The 19,626-nt window shown below is 53.8% G+C and overlaps 1 protein-coding gene across 1 annotated transcript; it reads right to left on the bottom strand.

Moving 5' to 3' along the window:
• Window positions 1-274: 274 nt before the first annotated feature.
• On the bottom strand, window positions 275-18,967 carry S2P (membrane-bound transcription factor site-2 protease). The gene is made up of 7 exons (XM_037218041.1): window positions 18,796-18,967; window positions 17,283-17,588; window positions 14,745-14,848; window positions 5,452-5,698; window positions 2,033-2,216; window positions 952-1,430; window positions 275-280 (listed from the first exon to the last, which is right to left on the bottom strand). Exons 1-7 carry the CDS (start codon window positions 18,868-18,870, stop codon window positions 275-277), a joined length of 1,401 nt encoding a protein of 466 aa, XP_037073936.1. The 5' UTR covers window positions 18,871-18,967.
• Window positions 18,968-19,626: the final 659 nt, after the last annotated feature.

Genomic DNA, 19,626 nt, shown 5'->3' on the forward strand with positions numbered 1-19,626 from the left:
GAGGACTGGAAAAAACACGCCGGAAACGGACCATCATAAGCAGGATCGGCCCCAAACCACTGCTTCGTGTCACCCACTGGAATGTCAGCGCAGCGGAGGTTTCCAATAACAACCGAACCCGTGGACACCACACGGCGCCGAGAAATGGTCAGTCCACTGGGACTGTCAACGCCCACGAGTGCGGTGGAGATGGGGCGTGCGTGGCCGGCCTTTCCTGAAATTGATGCGCAATCCACAAGTCGCTGCCGACGTTGCTATAGTAATCGAAAACCTATCACCCCTGCGAAGGGTCAGGTCAGGTCAGGTCATGTCCGCACGGCGGCGCGCCTCACCCGCGCACCAAATGACTAGCGGCGAACATTCACTCCCGCTGGTGCACCCGCACTGTCTGTGGCGCGTCACGCGGGATCTCGGAATCACGGCGTCGACGGCACGCGCGCGGCGTGCGTGACACGGCGCGGGGCGCGTGACACGGGAGCCTTGGAGGGGCGGAGGATGGGCGCTCGGCCGCCGGGCAGCGCCACGCAGAGAGGACCCCCGGTGGCAGCCGCCGCCGGCTGGTGGCGTCTCACAGATGCGACCTTGGGACCGGGCCGGAACGCTGCGCCAGGTGAGCTTGATGTCAAGCCCGGCAGATGGTGACGGCGGCAGTGTTCCTTCAGCGGCCGGCGACACGCCCGGCCTCAGCCGCCGTCCGGCAGGTCGCGGCCTTTCCTCGGCGGCGAGCGACACTGCGCACCCGCTCTCAGCCGCCCCCCCCCCCCCCCCCCTGCCCCGGCTGCCGGGGCTGATCCGGCCCCCGGCTGCCGGGGGCCGGATCACAGCTCAGAGCGCCGTCACCAGAGCTCTGAGTCCGAGTGCCACGTTGAGCGCCAGCAGTGCCGAGCCGGCGAGCGTGCCGGCGGAGGCCAACCGCGCGCGCCACCGCCGGCCGACGCGGCCGGCCAGCGCCGCCTCCAGCAGCGCCTCCCAGATCCACTGGCCGTCGAGCGCGCGGCACGGCACGGCGTTCAGCACGGCCAGCGCCGCCGAGAACGAGAGCACGTAGCGCGCCAGCGTCTCGAGTCGCAGCGGCAGCGAAGCCGAGAAGAGTGCCGAGCGCGGCCGGTACCCGGAGACGCGGGTGTCGCGGAACGCCGCCGCCGGCACGCCCAAGAAAAGCACGGCGCGCGCGCCGCGGCGCCGCAACGCGAGCAGGCGCGTGCCGTTCTCGAGCGCCGGCTGCAAGCAGAAGTGCTCCTCGGCGCAGGCGGCGGTTGTGGCGCACCGCATGGGCGCCGCGTCTACCACTGCGCGCGCCGGCAGGCAGGAGAAGGGTGGCGCGCCCCGATCCGGGCGAGATTCGTCGGCGATGAACTGGAAGCAGAGGTGTGAGCTGCCATTGGATGCGGCGCAGCACTCCATCGTGCCTGTTTCCTCGCGCTGGAACGCTGTCGACGGCACAGACGGGGGAAAGCGTTAGTGAGGGCGGCGACGGGTGGCGGGCAGGTCTGCACAGACTGGGCAGCTGACGCTCTTTTTGAAGTGAATTTCATGGACTGCTGCTAGTGGCGCATACGAAATGTGTCAAAATTTCGGTACATGCATGCGTAGGGACGGTCCCAGGGCCCATTGCTGGAGGACCTTCAGTGCAATATGGTGATCATTGCAAGACAGGAGACCTTCCAGTGATTATACGCAGTGCCATGAAGTTACGCAGCTGCCAAATCGATGGCTGTGCACAAGGTGGCATGGCAGTGTGCTTGCTGTTGTTGCCTAGGCTTGTGTTTGATGGCGACATTGATTCATTAACAGCGGCTGACCCAACACGTCAGCACGGCGTAGCAGGGCAATTGCACCAGCACCGTGCACCTGGGCACGCCATGTAACCGCACTCAAAAGGCAGTTTGCTTGTTCCACGGCGCGATCTCAGAATGCTCAGTCGTCCAGCCATTACTTTCCCGTCAGGCCTCACGACCGGAAAATATATTGACTTGCCGTCTCGCCCGTGGTCCCCAACAGCGGAAACGCTTCAACGATCGTCATCACTCACGGTGGTCGATGGTTTCGTCGTAGGTTGCCGTGATGTCGGAGGGCACGCAGTAGCCGGCTGGGGGCGCCGCCGCCTGCCGCGCCAGACACGACAGCCAGTCACGACGGGTCGTCACCGCGCAGTCGTCCACGCCCGTCACCAGGTCTCCCGCCGACAGACCGGTGGCGCCGTGCAGCGGCGACCCCTGCCAACACCGAAGTGGTGGAAGGCTGGCGCTTTGTCGTTCCTGCACTGCGCAGGGGCGGATTCCGCCCACTCGTTGTTTTCTGCCTGCTCTTGAACGGTTTTGGGCAGGTCTCTGAATTTTCGGATTTCACGTCAGCATCTTTTACTTAAAGGGAATGTCCGCGTCTGAAGATGTAAAAGAAAGCATGAGGTATGATGAAATGAGCTCACGTTTAACTATCGATATACGTTTTAAGCGGAGAAGACTGTTCTGCACAGCACAGTTTTCTGTTAAGTAAATATGCTCCTCAATGCGTCACGGTTTGATTACGTCGTCGTACCCTGCACAACACTGACTTGGAGCCAATGGACGGCCGTTATATCTGGACATTGCGCTCACGAACTCCAGACATAAACGCCTCGACAATTATATTTGTATTGGCATTAATCGCCGCATGGCTTATAAAATGACTTAAGTTGAATGATGTTCTTACGACGTCATGAATACCAAGGTGGCTTTAACGTACTCTCCCCGATAAACCTTGCCTATTTTCGCAGGCGTGTAGCTCAGAAACTAAAGGAGCTTGCATCGTAAGAAGGGCATGGTTGTGAACAGCACCAAAATGCCTTCAAGATGGCTATTTAAGTTCCAACCCCCGCACACATTTAGACCATTCCCTTTAACCTGTTCAGATCATTTAACAAAAATATGATACATATAAGAAAGACAATACTAATAGCCTTATTCTTCGTAAAATAACCAGGAGAAAGGAGAGATAGATGCATTGATACTTTGGCTACATACTTTAAACAGAACGAATACGGGTGACAAGTTAGACGCTGGAAACAGCCTGCCGAGCCCACTCAGTTTTTGGAAGATTCTTTAAGCGAGCCGCGGTTTTCGCAGGTCACTAACATTCAGGGGATTAAGCAAGGAGTAATTGCCGGCGGTAAATACGATGCCGTGTGTATCCAACTGATGTTTTCAATGCGTGAAAAATACATGCACCTGCAAACGAATTCATGTCAACACGCATCACACATCATGCATGCAAGTGATTTCAAGTAAACGGGCATCGTGCATAACTTAGATATGCCAGCAACAACAAGCATCGCGCGAGACGTATCAGGTACCAATAATGCGTTAAAACGATTTCAAGCTAGCACGCATCACGCATTAAGGCATTAATGGCATTCGCAAAATCGGCCATGATGAGCCCTCTACGCTGAGGTCTGGTCAGTGAACGCCTGTAAGGCGCTGACAGTAAATTGGATAATCCCTTTCGGCGACCCCTTCTGGCAAACACACTGAGGCTGAAATCCAGGGAGGTACGGATCCTGTGCCCGTTTAGAGCTCAAGGTTACTCAGCACTGGACCACCCGCTCGGACCTTACACTCAGGGTCACAAGAAAACAGTTGCCTTTTTCGCTGCTGCACGGCGGCGGAGGTGTGCGCCTACCAAATACTGTGCCGTTCTACACCTCGGGGTGGAACATCGTAAAAACGATCGGGGTGCCGGAACCCATAGCCAAAGGGGGCCGTCCAGAATTGTCCCCAGGCCTCCTCTCCAATGCCTTTATCATTGTCGTTGACGTGTTAATAAGGGCCGAACTCAACATGGCGCCTGCCCCTTAAAGAAACAGGAAGCTCCGTCCAGGATGCACCGTAACACCGGCAAATGCAGTCTCCCCAGCTGAAGTGGTAGTACTCCCATTCCACGTAGTTCGCCCGGCGAACCCAAATTCCTGTGTTCCGTCACCCTCCTCTACACCGCACGGTTTTTCCATACCTTAAACGTTCTGAAACCTCCAGTATTCATAATGCTCAGACTATGATGTGCGTCGTTTTCGTCGAAATCGGTTATTAATTGGATTACAAATACCTGAACGGTTCTGAGCTTTTAGTACACCCTGATGCAACGCTTCCCCCGTTCAGGAAGCACAAATAAAGATCTACCCGACCTATGTGCAACAACGCGAACTCTTCATAATCGGCCCACCAACCCCAGGGACCTAAGTGTGTGGGGGCGGGGGCAGAATGCGGCCTCTCCCCCGGAATACAGGTAATGGGAACCCCGCCCAGGATATGGTTGAGCAAAGCTAGCTATGACGCAGGTTTAGGCGATGGATGCTTTCGTGAACGCCTTGTGTAGATCAGGTAATGGGCGTGTGTCGTGACAGTTTGCAAAGCATCGCCCGCGGCGGCGGATGCCGTGCTACTGCTGCACGTTGTGTTAATTTTTCACGGAATGTTGGGGTGTGTTTTTGTGCTGCTGCCGGGCAATGCCTTCACCGCCTAGGCGTGCCATGTTCTGTGGCCGCGTTACCGGCGTCCGGTGCAAAGTCCTGACTTCGAGAGAATGAAGTTTCAATGGAATGTGTGGTGGTAGCCTGGAAGAGTTGCGGTAAGGTCCGGGCGATGTCAATCTTCTGAAACATCTCATCCATGAGGCTGAGCCGACATCGCGGCACTATGTTGGCTTTTTGCTAGGGTAAAGTGGGGATTACAACACAGAACTGAACGTTTTCTTCTTTCATTGGGCAACAACCTACGAAAAACGCGCTTCTAAATCTCGTGATGCCCCCGTGCCCCCGACCCAAGTACGTCCTGGTCTTGGTACACCGAGAGAAACCATTTCCTCGTTTGATACTGAATCTTCGCCACGCCTGGCTAATCAAGGGCAATCTGCATTCAGCGGCCATGAATAAGCTTAAGTGCCCTCCCCCCGTTCCCGCATGAGCATAAGCGTGGGTTTTAAGGAGGGGGGACGGGGGCTTTGGGACCGTCCGCAGGAGGTGGCGGACTCCCTGGGACACGGCTCCCAGTATTTTTGGGCTGTTATTAACGCTGGCCGTGCTTCTTAATATCAAAAATGGATCCTCACACGCATCAAAATGAGATTTTGACCCTAAAAGCTCCCAAAGGCCCAAAAAACGGCGTCCCCTGGCTCAAAGTTGCCTCTTTGTTCCCATTTACCCCCTCCTGGGTAGAGTCCTGGCTACGCCACTGGGTGGGAGCCGCCCGAACGCCCGCATCGACCCCCGCAGAGATGGAGGGGGGGGGGGGGGGAAGCTGTGTGGGTCAAGTCTCAGTGATAGACGAATCACAGACGCAATGAAGCCTCCACCACTTTCCACGCTCCGTTATTCCATAGTAACGGAATGGTAATCCCTGACCGAAAGGATTATGATCCACACCAAACTGCGCCGACAACAACGCCAGGAGTAGCCAGGAGTAATAGCACTTCCCTCACCGGTTCCACATGGTAGACGATGATGCCGTCGTTGACGAAGTAAAGCGGCGCGAGCGCCAGCGGCGCGGCAGCCAGCACGAGCGCAGCGACCGCGCAGAGCACGACGTTGTGCCAGACGCCGGCGCAGAGGACCCGCAATCGGCGGCCGGGTGGCAGCGCAGCCAGCGACTCCGAACAGACGTCCACGAAGGCCGCCGGCACGATCAGCACCAACAGCAGACCCGAGCCGAACACACGCACGTGCTCCCTGTTGGGACGAGGCAAACGGTGGGTGCCGCGAGTGGGCGCTGCGCGGCAGGAGGCGGGGGGGGGGGGGAGGGGGGGGGGGGCGAGTGCGCACGTGCCCACGCCGACGAACAGGTGGAGCGACCGCGATTCGGTGATCTACGTGCTGCGAGATTGGAGCCAAAACGCGTGAGGGTTCTTTGTAGACGAACAGAGGTGAGAGGTGCTCAAAGGAAGGCATACGCCACACGAGATCCCTGATGGCAAACCTTTTGCGTGAGACCAGCACGCTAACCATCCATCCACTGGAAATGCGGGCTCGGCGGCCGAAAATTCGTGATAAGAATAGAAATCGTTCAGAGTGAGTTGATGGATTTCGTGATTGTTGCACATACGCTCAGTGCAGAACGATGGGAGTTCATTGGCTGGGCAGGCTTTCAGGCGCAATGCGATACACGTGGCTTGGCGCGTCGCAATCCACTCGTGAGTTGGCTTTATTTCCGAACGGCGCATCGGAACATGTTGAAACACTGCCGTAATTCGCTGCGCCACAATACCACAACTCCTCCCTTCTTGGCAAAAACTAGCATAACGGTACATATTATAAGTCCAGGCGCTCTGGCGGGCGCTAGTTGCGTACCGGACGAGCAGGCGGCGGAACCAGATCGGCTGTTTCCGTCGTTCGCGAGCCACTGGGCTGCGGGAGGCTGGTTTCAGCTTCCGCGGATGAAGCGGACGTCGCTGGCTGGTTGACAGCTTCCGCGGACGGAGCGAACGTCGCTGGCTTGCTGTCAGTCGGCTGTGGTGTCGTCACGTTCCTGGGCGCAGCCACGAACGGCTGTGAAGTTAGGCTACCAGGTGCGAAGTGCTTCTCTGTTTCGAGCAGTCCATTCTCTCCAGATTTATTACGGGGACGGATGTGATCGAAGTGACAACGGAACTGACGGCCATCTTGCAACAGAACCTGGCAAGACGGTCCGCAGACATCTAGCCCGGTTCCTGGGAGCCACTTATAGGCCGAACCAGTCACTTCTGTGATGAAGACTGTGTCTCCCGTACGGAATAATCTGTTGACAGAACCACTCGCTGTGCTGCTGCGGTACTGCCTCTCCTCCGACGGATGGAGCTGCGTCAGGTGCGTTCTTGGAGCGCGTTTGAACAGCATCTCTGCTGGGGCTTTCCCTGCTGCTGTAGGTGGCGTATTCCTGTACTGGAACAACCACCTCTGGAGCTTCGCGAGCAGAGGAGCGGGGCGTTGCTTCTTGATTCCGGTTTTCACAAGCTTCACTATGTTTTCCGCTTGACCATTAGACGCAGGGTGAAGCGGAGGGGTGAAGACATGGCGAATGCCGTTGGCGCTTGTAAAGTCGCTAAACTCCTTACTGGTGAAGCAGCCAGCGTTGTCGCTCACGATCACTGCGGGGATCCCACGCATGGCAAAGGTAATCCGTAGGTGGTATACGGTCGTTCTTGTGCTGACGTCGTTGGTTATCCAGACGTCTGGCCATTTGCTATACGCATCCACCACAATCAGAAGCATCTTGCCTTCTACAGGGCCAGCGTAGTCAACATGTACTCTGTCCCACGGAGCGTCTGGGTACCTCCATGGTTGAGAAGGCACTGTAGGCGCTGCTTTCTGGTGTAGCTGACATGCGTCACAGACTTGGGTGAGCTCGGCAATGTCTGAGTCCATCCCAGGCCACCAGATCTGCTTCAGGATTCCGGCTTCGATTTGACGATCCAGCCCCTCTTCCACCAGTGGGTGCAGAGCCAGGGGCAACGATCGCCGTTTGCAGAACACCGGTTTGACGTTCGGATTTATCTCCAGGTGGGCTTCAGTGTTGGCCTTCCCCAACTCGGGCTTCTTCAGATTTGGGAACTTTTTCAGCATCTCTTGTGCTGTTTCCTCCAGTGAGGCCTTCACCTAGAAGATTGCATGCCAGCTGAGTTTCACCTTGGAGAGACGATTTCTTCCCAGTAGGGGCTGGCTGGATCCACGCACTACGATCGGGTGGTAGCTGGACTCATGTATCCTTTTCTTGCACAATCCCCTTGACTTCCCTAATACAGAGGTGGGCTCACCTGTGTAGGTTTTCAGTCGCTGTCTGCATTCCTCCAATTTCCTGTTTGGCCACAGCTTGCAGAAGAGCTGTTACGGCATCACTGACACTGCTGCACCAGTATCGACTTCCCCTGCACTGGCTTTCCACCCACTGCACTGTTGTCTCGATTGGACGGTTTTCGCCTGCTGTTGTCTCCTGTGTAGACTTGTTGATCCTCAGGAGGCACTCCTCAGGTGGGCTTTCATGCTGAGCTTGCAGATTGTGTGCTTGGTCCATCTGTTTTACTCTGGTAACACCATGCTGACCTTTGTTTGCGGCATGCCGTTTGGGTGTGACCCCGTTTTCCACAGTGAAAGCAGTCCTGCTTTTTAAAGGGGCACTGCCACTGGCCATGTTTCGGGCTGTTACATCATGTGCATCTTTCTGTGTTCGAGACGCTGTGACTGGGCTGGTTGCTTTGGTGCATTTTCTTTTGCACCACGTTTGGGGCGGACTTTTGTTTTTGCACTACGTTTTGTGCCTGGACATTTGCCTGTGGCGCAGCAAATCTGTTTGAATGGCGTGCTTCAATGGCACGGGCTTGGACTCTGGCTTGCTCCAAGCCTCTTGCCAATGAGCGCAATTCCTCGAGTGTCATTTTCTGTTGCAGGGCCTTTTCCCTCACCCTGGGATCTCTGACTCTCAGGATCATCTGCTGGCAGATTTCCCGGGCAGAATCGGTGAAATTACAAGTACTGGCGAGGTGCATGAGGCGAGCCACAAATGAGTCAGTGGACTCACCTTCGATTTGCATCGTTTGGCGGAGCACATCACACTCGTCTATGTTTTCTGCGGAACAAAATATGACCCGGGCTGCGTGCACATCTTTCTGTAGACATCTGCGGCCTCTCCCGCGACAGGCGGGGGCTGTGGCGGCGTTTCTTGCACATCAAACACTGCAGGACCAGCAACATGCAGCAAGTAGGCTTTTTTCCGGGCAGGATCTTCTACTCCCATCGCCAGACACGTTTTACAGTCGACGGAGCCATTTACGCCATTGATCTGGGTGCGTCATATCAAACTGCGGCCATTCCGGCGTCGGCAATGCCATCCCTTTTCAGACGGATTTAAAACTTATGGCGGGCAATTCAGCGTGAAAATAACAAATCAAAGTTAATATCCTCGTCGCCAATCTTGTTTCATACACGCTCAGTGCAGAACGATGAGAGTTTATTGGCTGGGCAGGCTTTGAGGCACAATGCGACGCAGGCGACTTGCCGCGTCGCAATCCACTCGTGATTTGCTTATACTTCCAAACAGCGCAGCGGAATATGTTGAAACACTGCCGTATTTCGCTGCGCCACAAAACCACAGTGATCGTTTGATGTCTATCACGCATAGAACCGACTTTTCGCACGGAATTATTCATTTTTGTGCTTTCTTGCCTCCAAGGCTGCCAATCTGCGTATGCTTGACACGTACAACCATCTATTTGTAATCATTGACTTCAGGAACGCAACTTTAAGCGTCTGAAATCCGGAAAGAAATTTGGTTTTGCAGGTAGGCTTAGTCAAGGTTAATGACTGAGGCCCGCTGCCCCAACCGATTTCAAAAAGTGACATCCCTGCGGTGGTATCCTCTGGTACACTCTAAGTAACAGCCCACAAAGGCCTGTAATTCATCAGCTGCTTCGCGCAGAGGAACAATGCCGCAGAACTGGTTAAGTCTCAGCCCCGAGTCGATTTACCTGGGGTGCCTCAAATGCGCATCATTCTTTGTCTGTCGTTTTGGACTACCTTAGTTTCCCATTTGGGGAAACCGACAGCATTACCTGGCTTCCAGATTTTTTTGCGGGGTGGGGGATCTTATTTCAAGATTGTGTAGGAGAATGGCAGCAGAATTCCACAGCAGCCCTCATGCATTCGAATTATTTTTACCCTGTTTACTGTCTATATTTCTTCAAATTTTGGATGACTGTATTTGCTTAAGATGACAGGGCTCAAGGAATGGAGTTTTATACTCAGTTAAAAGGGCTGTTCCACGTTTGAAGATATTGAAGCAAGCATTGGACATGGTGAACCAAGCTCACGTTAAACTATTGGTATGCTTTCAGGTGAAAAAGGCTGCTCTAAACAACACAGGCTCTCTGTTGAGTTCATATGCTGCTCAATACGTCATTGTTTGATAGCGTCATCGCACCTTACACAAAATTAATGGAGAGCCCATTGACGGCCATTGCATTTGGAAATCGTGCTCACGAGAATCAGATATGAACAACTCGACAATTATATTTTTGTTGACTGATCGTCGCATTCGCCGAAATTGTCTGCACATCTTCGCGGACGTCTAGCTAAAAAACCTGGAGCGTTTAAAGGTCTCTTAAGAAGGGAAGGGCTGTGAACTGCACTGACTGATCAAGATTGCTTTTTTCAGTTCAAACCCTCATACAAATGTGGAACACTCCCCTTAAAGGGAATGAGAAGACTGATACTCCGGGACTCTGATAAAGTCACCTGGCGCTCTGAGGAACTCTGAGAATAAAGTGTGCGACATCCGGGGAAACCCGCTTTTGACACATTTTATGGGTACGTTCAGTAATTTTTCACCGTCGGCCAACACTTCCCCCCCCCCCCCCCCCATTTCATTTCGTGAAACTACTCCCTTGCGACAGTCCCATGCTCCGAGAGCCTATGGGACCGATCGATTCCCAACCTTCACCATCCGGAGTAACTGGGTCGATAACGTATCTTTTCCAGACAACCTTGCCCTTGAGTCGGGTCAAAGGTCACCAAAAATGCAACAAACGGAACAGCAGTGGACAGAAAACCCCATATTTCGGACCTTTGAGGCAGCTTACTACTATATATTCATTATTGTGTGCGCCATAGTCGGTATTCTATCCTGTCCCGAACATGGTGGCCCTGGGTCAGGTCAATGATTACCTGAAACACCGAAAACCACCAAGCATAGTTGCGGACAACCCCACATTCCAAGCCGATGGGAGTGATCAAAAATAAAACTTCAACCGGTACGTCATGTTGGGGAACCTGTTCCCTGCAGACCGTGGTAATCTTAGCTGGTGTCGAGGAGTTGTCTACACCCAATTTTGGTGGTTTGGGATGTTTTTGGCGAACTCCGACCTTATCCAAGGTCACCAAGTGTCGCAAATAGTATACTGACTATCGCGCATCGACTGGTAAATATTTTGTGTTGATTTGTCATTGAGGCTTAGTATCGCCCTCCTCCCCCTTCCAATTGCGGGCTTTATCCCCACCCTTTGGAAGAAAGTGCAAAGAGAAAGCCGTTTCTTGGAGCATTTTTGGGAAAGCTCCAGTCATTTTCAATAGCTCACGCAAACGAACCCCGTTCCCATCGACGTATTATGCGAAACATCGACCCTGTCGTCAGGAATCGATACGCATCCACAAGGTTGACTGATGCTATGTATTTTGCACAAGTAGATATTGCAGGAAATATGCAGGGCAATCGGCTGAGCAGAAAGCTGAGATACGAGTTTAACATTACGAGAGGAACAATAAACAAGTCCAACGCCGCACGACAATTGGTTTATGTTAAAACAGGACAGAAGCCTTACCTTTATGACATGCTAAGTGCCCATTTCTCAAGGCAAAGACATTACGCAAGTTAATACAGTTATAAATAACGTGTTTTACGACCTTTTCCAAAGAGGCTTTCACTTAAAACAACTCTCCCCTGCACCATAGGAACGGCACACAAACTACGACAGCTGACATGTGATATGCACACACTTAACAAACGGAACACAGGGCGAAGACAGAACAAAAGGTGGACACTGGTCGGATGGGGCGGTACAAGCCACCATGATAAAGCACATGTGTTGACTTCAGATTTGGGTTGAATGGCCAAAGCCTCGCCAATTTTAGCGCAGCCACATCCTTGCAAGCACGCAAAATTTTGGCGCGTTCAAGCGCAGGCGATAAGAACATAAATGACGCCGCAAACGTTGAGTCGTTACGTTCGCCACATGTTGCCAAGCATGGTGCGATCCGGACGTAATCCCGCTGAAGTCGCGCCTGCAGTCCCGGGCAACGTGTCGCGCGGTCGTCACGCGGTGCGGGGTCCACCTCGAAGCCCTCACGTGGTGCGAAGCGGGCCAAAGCGTCTCTCAGTCCTGGCAGAGCTCAAGGCTCAACTTGCGGCGTGCGTCAAAAGCAAATAGGGATCAACTCTCCGCTTACGCCCGCGCTTCTCTGGCGGTTCATCGCGTCCTGTTAGTTCACCACTGCTGGCCACTTGCCAGTAGTGGTATTTGACCAGCACGCGCGTGAAAGTCACGCGCCTAGGCGTGGCGCCCTTTCTGCATCTGGACCAGGCGAGTGGCAGCCCGGTGATTTGGCCTTCAGCCCACGGAGCCCGCTGCCGTCAGCAGAGGATGGGAGCGCCTGCTGCCAGCGACGAGCGCGCATTCACGCGTGAAGCGTGCTAGACGACGATCCTGTCCACCCGGCAGATGGAAGCATGATTGTCATTGCAACTTGCGCTCATCAAATATTTATAGGCTACCACCAAACCACAGTTTTCTGTGGCGTCTGCTGACGGTTGACCCAGGGGCAACCAGGGGTAACTCCACGCGGACCCGTCCAGCGTCTCCCACGTTCCATCACGCGGCTCGTCGTGGATCCCAAACCAGAACAGGGTGTGCCTGCCGTTCTTCTGGAGGAAAGCCATCAGGATTTGGGCCATGGCGTCGTCGTGCGTATGGCCCAGTCGCGCCCCTTCGGCCAGCTGGCCGCAGTGCTCGTCGGCAGCATGGAAGGTCATCGGCTGCTTCACCAAGCCGTAGCAGTGGACGTCCGTTTGCAGCCAACCGTCCGGACAGCCGCGCAGCAGACCGGCCGGCATCGGCGCCTCACAAACGACTCCCAGCGTGGCGTCCTCATCTGGCCGCTGGATGAGTTCGTCCGTGTTGTGGTTTTCGGACAGGCTCATGGCGATGCCACCCGTCGAGCGGATGGTAATTTCGGGGATGAAAAGGCTCTTGTCGGCATTGCGCCAGCCGAGGGCCCGAAGCTTCGGCGAAACCCACTCGGCGATGTGTGGGCGGCTGGAGTGATGCAGCAAGAACGCCAGCTCCACGTCGTCGTTGATGGACACGGGCAGCGCGCACGGGTCGCTTGACTTGCAGGCTGCTATAGCGTCGTTTTTGTTCATGGCGTCAGCGATCCTCAAGTAGCAGCTACCGTTGAACGGGATCCAGCCGGGCAGACAGTCGGTCGAGCGTCGGGAGATGGCCCGCCGCTCGTAGCTGACTTCGGCGGCGTCCGTCGACGGCGCCGTCTTCAGGCAGTGCTGCGTCATCACTAGCAGGTCGCACCGGCCGTCCGGTCCGAACCGGAAGCCGTCGCAGTAGGCGGGCTCCAGCTCGCCGCAGTATCGCGCGCACCGGCCTTGGCTGGCGGCCCATAGCGTCGCGGTCGCGTTGCCGATAAAGCGCTGCGTGTTGCGGGTGAACCAGTCGGCCGTCAGGCCGGCCGCCAGGCCGGGCAGCAGGAGCGTCAGCAGCTTCATGACGACGATGTTCGCTCCGATCTCGAGTTGTGCTGGACGGTGCTGGACACCCGTGCTCGCCGGCTCGGCCTAGACCACTCTGCACGTTGGGCTGCTGGGGGGAGGGCTTGTTTTGCTGTTGTCCTCCACGGCAACGGACTGCCGAGCGTGACATGGAGCCACAAACTTCTGCCGGCGCTATGGTGGTGCATTCCTCAGACGGAAGCGCAGTTCCAGTGGGTCGACTTGTCACGCGTGATGCGGCTGCGCGAACCATTCGACGTTCAACGATGACGCTCGAACGGACATCTCACGTCACAAGAATGTGAAGGGTATCAAAGACGGCATGCAAAGCCAACATCTCGATCGACCTCCACAATCGGACCGCCCGGACAGCCATGGCGAGGAGCGTCTACAGGGTTTTGCAGCGGGGAGGGAGGGAGAGGGCGGGGAGGGGCGGACGTGAACAAATTAGTGGCAAAAATTACGGCGTCACAGGTGTGCGAAAATTTTTTGGCGTCAAATACGTCGTATATTATAAATCTGCGTTATCTGCCTACCTCAGATCTACCATCATGCCTTAATCCCTGAACACTAATTGTATCTATTTTTACTGGCATACCTACGTTTTGTTGACACACTTTCACAGGCATAATAATATACGCAAAAATTTGATACGGGGAATCTGAGGTGCCCTCTGTGTCAGCTCCCTCTAATACGCTACTGTCAATGGGTTCTATCCGCCTGTGACGATTTACATGACAGGAAACTGCAGCTGACCTCATCGCTTTGGCACCGTTCAGACATGTCCATCCAGATTCCTGATCATTGGAGAGCAAGACGTCGCGAACATACTGATATTCGCGGTTTACAAGCACATCATTGCCGAGACAGTAATGACCCGCGGGACACTGAAAAGACAATGGGCAAACCCAGCTGACACCCTTTGGGGCGGAGAGGGCAAGAGGATAGGACAAACAATATGCTCGTCGATAGCGGAGATGTCGGGTAAAATTATTTACTTTGTGCCGGCAGTCGTGGGAGGCAATCTAAGGAAATTTGGCCGGCTCTCGTGCCTTGCCCCTCCTATCCTTGCCGTCCCCCACCTCATGGAAGGATTTTTCTTCAGTCAAATACGTCTTCATTTCGTGGGATCATGATTTACGTTTGAAATAAATCAAATCATTTTGACCGAACATCGATGGAGCAAGCAACACAATTTCGCACCGCACGTCTTTTGCCGCTATCCCGGCAGCTGTCCCTCCGCAAGTTTCCTCGCACAGGAGGCGGGCCCGCGACTTCTGGACACACTGGTCCGTCTCCCCAGCAGCAAGCTGAGTTTTAGCCGTACGACCGGCAGCACAGGCGCGAGGATATGCTGCCTTCAAGCCAGGCAGCCGGCGCGCCAAACGGCGGGTCAGCCTGGGGAGCGGGCGCGCCGGCCGCGCCACCGCGGGGTCGTGCCGCCGTGGCGCGCCGCCACGGCCGGCGTCTCACCTGACGGCGGCCACCGCATGCCCGATCTCGTGACAGACGCTGCACACCAGCAGGGTGACGAGGTAGTACGGCACGTCGTCGGCCGGCAGGTTCACTCCCGGCAACTGGGAAGGAGAAGACGCTCAGCTCCACACATCACAACGCGCCTGTTTTGTAGGCTGGTCGTCTCGCCTGGCTGAGTGAGCAGGACGGGCAGGACGGTCGCTGGCGACGCACGTCAGCACCACATCGGTGCTGGTCGCAATTCCGGGGGCGTGTATTGACCACGAAGTGCCCTCGAGACAAACGCGGGCGGATCTATCCGTGACCCCACATCGCCTTCCGGTTCACGTTTGACAGGAACACGAGACGACTCGGCACACGCGCCACGCTGCCGCGTCTGTTCGTCACGGACGTCGCCGGGAAGTGACGCCATGCAGCGGGCCGTGACACCGGCGGCAGCGGGCGCTAATATTGACCTCGCGTTCACCATGGTCGGGTAATTTTACTTGACGTGGTTGGGCTTGAAAACACTCATTTTCGGTAACTGTGAAAAGAGCATTAAAACGAAACGTCAAGGTTTTGGATTGATATTAGTCACAATAAACTAGTTGGATGAACAATTTTTTTGATGGATATTGGTACCCAATAAACCGGCCCTGCGATGATATTACCCTCAATGTACCGCCAGCCGACATCACTTACCAGCTAACTAACACAATAGGGTTTTGTACGCGCGGTGAAGGCGCGCATATTTGAGCGCTGATGCTATTGGTAGCCGGTGAATTGGCGTGTGTGTGTGTGTGTGTGTGTGTGTGTGTGTGTGTGTGTGTGTGTGTGTGTGTGTGTGTGTGTGTGTGTGTGTGTGTGTGTGTGTGTGTGTGTGTGTGTGTGTGTGTGTGTGTGTGTGTGTGTGTGCGTGTGCGTGTGCGTGTGCGTGTGCGTGTGCGTGTGCGTGTGCGTGTGCGTGTGCGTGTGCGTGTGCGTGTGCGTGTGCGTGTGCGTGGTGCGTGCGTGCGTATGTGTGTGTGTGTGCGTGCGCGCGTGTGTGCGTGCGTGCGTGCGTGCGTGTGTGCGTGCGTGTGTGCGTGTGCGCGTGTGCGTGTGTGTGTGTGTGTGTTATATGTTTTGTCTTTTTGCCTGCATGTTCTTGCCTCCTGCACTTTTAGCACGGGGTTTTTAGAGTCACACTCCATTATGGATGACCATACGGAAGTAAAACAATACGGTACAATACACAACCAACTAGGTGGATGGATATTGTTCAAAATAAACCGGCCATGCGACTATACAGTTAGCCTGACCCGATTTGTCTCGGTTCAAGCCACACAACGTTGCATTTGAGGCCGGTTTCAGAAAGGTGGCAAGAACTTCCTCTCGCTCTACTCCTGGTGCACGCGGTCGAACAATGTTGACATCGCTCAAAGATTCGTAGGCGGCTCTCATAGCAGCCTGCACCACATACCTGATTTCATGTCTCCACCTGCCCCTGGCTGCCCAGAGCTGACATCAGTCATTAAAACGCTCTTAAAACAAGCGGATCGCGGTTGGCGCGCATATCCAGCTTATGGTAATCAGAATTTGAGTTCATCTAAGTTAACCTCATGTCGCTACGGGGTTTGCTCGCAGAAATCCACGCGGCCGTCCCTAGCCCGCATTCCCGAGCATGCTTGTGACACGCAGTTTCCCGTTTTTCATGTAAATCGAACGGGTAGATAACGCTAGGGTGATATCGCAGCGCAACTGGCTGCAACGTAATGCAACGTAGGAATGTGCCACCTCATCGAACCGTCCGCATTTGGATGCCTCGCATAATATACATATAACGACACAGCTTTAACAAGGCGTGGGGAATTCCTGAGAATTGCGTGGCGGCCTGATCACTGGCTACAAAGATTTGGACCTGCCAAAGTCCACGACTGTCCAGGCCGTTGACGCTACAAATATCCGGTCAGTGGTGGTTACTGCTCGCTCAGCACGCGATCCCGTTTGCGATGTTACGCGTAAATCTCCCACTTTTGAATCACCCGAGCCGACCCCACACAGTCGTAAATCACCCATACGTATGAGAGACGTAAAACGTACATGCAACGTGACAAACGGCACATGGCAAGCTGAGTGATACGGTCTGCGCAGCAAACGTAGTACGGGATGTCCAGATCTCTAGCTTGGCGAGGAAATCGGCGAGGAAAATGAGTGGGCGTCGCACACCTCGCGTGAAACAAAAAAGCAAAACAAAACAAAAACACATGAGCCAAATGACAGCTGCGACTCAGCAGGGCATCTCCATGATCGCGCTGTCCGCTACCGTTTGTTTTTGCCCTTACGCTGTTTCCTCATTACATTGGGAAGAACGGTACATCGATACCCCGCACAAGTTTCATACACTTATATGCAGAAGCCCCCCCCCCCAAAAAAAAACATTGCAAAACGATACAATAGTTGTTCCTCGTCAATGCTTGCCTCCTGTCTCATCATCTGAACACACACAGCGATCTGTACTCACAACGCGGCCTGCAACGGTTGGCTGCTGCTCCCCCATCCCAGCCCCCTGCTCACCACGGGCTCAAGGATGAAAGCAGGACGCGTGGCGGCAGCGGCGGCGGCGGCGCCGGCGCCGGCAGCCGGGGCGGCGGGCCACAGCAGCCTGTAGATAGTGTAGATGAGCAGCAGCATGGATGGCAGCAGCAGCGCGCACGTGATCCAGACGCCACAGGCAAACCACAGCCGGGTCAGCCGGCCCGGCGCACTGCCCCAGCGCTGGAAGGAGCGGTTCAGCATGCGCGTCGACCACTTGATCTGCAGCGGCTTGATGGAGATGCCAGATGACTCCAGCAGGTTGATGTACGGCAGGTGCAGGCATGACTGGAGGTGGGAGAGCGAGCTCAGAGAAACAGGAATGCATCATGCAATGTGTGGTGGTGTTGACAGTGTTCACACCACTACCTCATTAGGGTGTTTGGACAGATGCTACATAACCTGCCGCAGTGAAGGAAAAAAAACAACATTTGCTAGTGGGAATATCACCACACAATGTGGTGGTCCAGGATTGCCCACACACAAGAAGATGATGGCACTCCACTGAAGTAATGCAGCTTTACATATCTGCACTTTCACATAATAGGGCTGCTTTTGATCCTGAATTTGAAGCACAGCTCAACTGGAAGTAAACTCAGCTGTTCCCTAACCAAATGATATCATAACATAGTTTCCCAGTGTGGGCTTTACCAAAAATCATGTACTATTTACCATCCATACAAAAAACTCTACATCCTACCTTTGGCAGTCATGCTCTCACCAACAAAACAGCTGTAAATTCCACACCATGTACTTACCCTAGGGTGTCACTGTCTAAAATGAGTTAAGGAATCAAACCCTGAAACCTGACATAACTGGCCTCCAAATTCTGACTTCTCCTAGACCTCTGCCACATTGATTTGCATCCTTGATGTCAATGTACAAAACTACTTGGTCAGTTCCCAAATTATTTTGATGCTGAGGAATGACTTCCCATTTCAGGCCAATGTGATAGTGATAATGATAATTTATGATGATGATAGTATTACCAGAGAAACAGTTAAGTCCTGCCTAGTGTGTGTATGCCAGCAGCTCAGACAATCACTTTCTTGTATTCTGTTGGAGTTTTCAGACATGGCAACTGCAGTGGTAATTTGGCACCAATAGCAATGCTTTCTGTAACTAATAAGCCATGTAAATAGTCCTGATGTGAAATGTTTAAAGAACAACAAGAAAGAGTGAGTTATCTCCTAGAATGTCACAGACTATTAGTGGTAAGTCATGCTAGCCAGAGCAGTGTTGACATCCTTCCAAGAGGTCTGCATTCCCTTTTTTGCTCACATGCATTAAGGGGGCCTGGCAGAGCATTCAGAGCACTCCAGGTCAACATGGGAGGAGGCTCTGGTCCCTCCTAGAATATAAAAGTAACGCACCAATGTTTAGCTCCCACAAGTTACAGCATAACGTGACCTGTTGTTCATCACTGCAACACATCCATATTTTCATAAATTCTCCGCAATTTTGCCATAATTTCATGATTAACAAGTAGGCTTACCTTGAGCAGAGTGTCTGTAAAATACAGGGCGAAGCACAGAAGAAACACTATAGCGACGATAAAATAGGCATCCATTTTTAGAGAGGATAAATGTGGTTCCGGCCTAAATTGACCGGCCCCGTAATTTTCGCTGAGTTCCTTTACGTTACCACCATCCAACGACCCGACCAGACCCGTCCCTCACGGGCCATAGCGCGCATCAACAATATTTTGGCTTAGCTGCGCCTTTTTTGAAACCGTAAGCAGCTTCCATATGTAATAGGGGAATTCACCTAAAGATTGTTATCGACCATTACGAATAAATTGTGTGCCAGGTGAATATAAAGTAATAGCAACATTAAGCGCAGTGGTCAAAGCACGTTCACTTCCTAACCTAAGAAAAATCATTGTACGCCATTCGTCATGTTTAAGCCAGGATATATCGTAAATAATCACAAAACAGGTAGATTCATGCTCTTGCCTTCGAATTTTTTATCATTACAATGGCGAGCTCCCGAGCGCCGAACACACGCGGCAACCTCGACCCCCATCGTGACTGCCACGCTATTGGTGCGTGATGACGACATTTCTGTTTGTCAGGACCCGGGTTATCTCGATGAGTTCCTGTGGAGGAAACAAGATACGCGGCTGCGGGCAGACTTGCTTCGCGTTGTCCAACGCCAGTATCGCGTGTAGGTAAGTTTAAGAAACAGACAGACCAGAAAGGCGAGAATAGACCAGAACCTAAGCTTAGCTAAGCTAGGCTAACCTGAACAAACTTAACCGAACCTAACCTAACCTAACCTAACCTAACCTGACCTAACCTAACCTAACCTAACCTAACCTAACCTA

Source organism: Pollicipes pollicipes, unplaced genomic scaffold, assembly GCF_011947565.3.
Source record: "Pollicipes pollicipes isolate AB1234 unplaced genomic scaffold, Ppol_2.1 Scaffold_4219;HRSCAF=4965_pilon_pilon_pilon, whole genome shotgun sequence".
Taxonomy (NCBI): Eukaryota; Metazoa; Arthropoda; class Thecostraca; order Pollicipedomorpha; family Pollicipedidae; genus Pollicipes; species Pollicipes pollicipes.

Coding starts and splice junctions, on each gene's coding strand:
- S2P (XM_037218041.1), bottom strand. CDS start 18,870: ATGGATGCCTATTTTATCGTCGCTATAGTGTTTCTTCTGTGCTTCGCC. Junction 17,589..18,795: donor TTACAGACACTCTGCTCAAG/GTAAGCCTACTT, acceptor TCCCACCTCCAG/TCATGCCTGCACCTGCCGTA. Junction 1,431..2,032: donor CGACGAAACCATCGACCACC/GTGAGTGATGAC, acceptor TGCCGTCGACAG/CGTTCCAGCGCGAGGAAACA.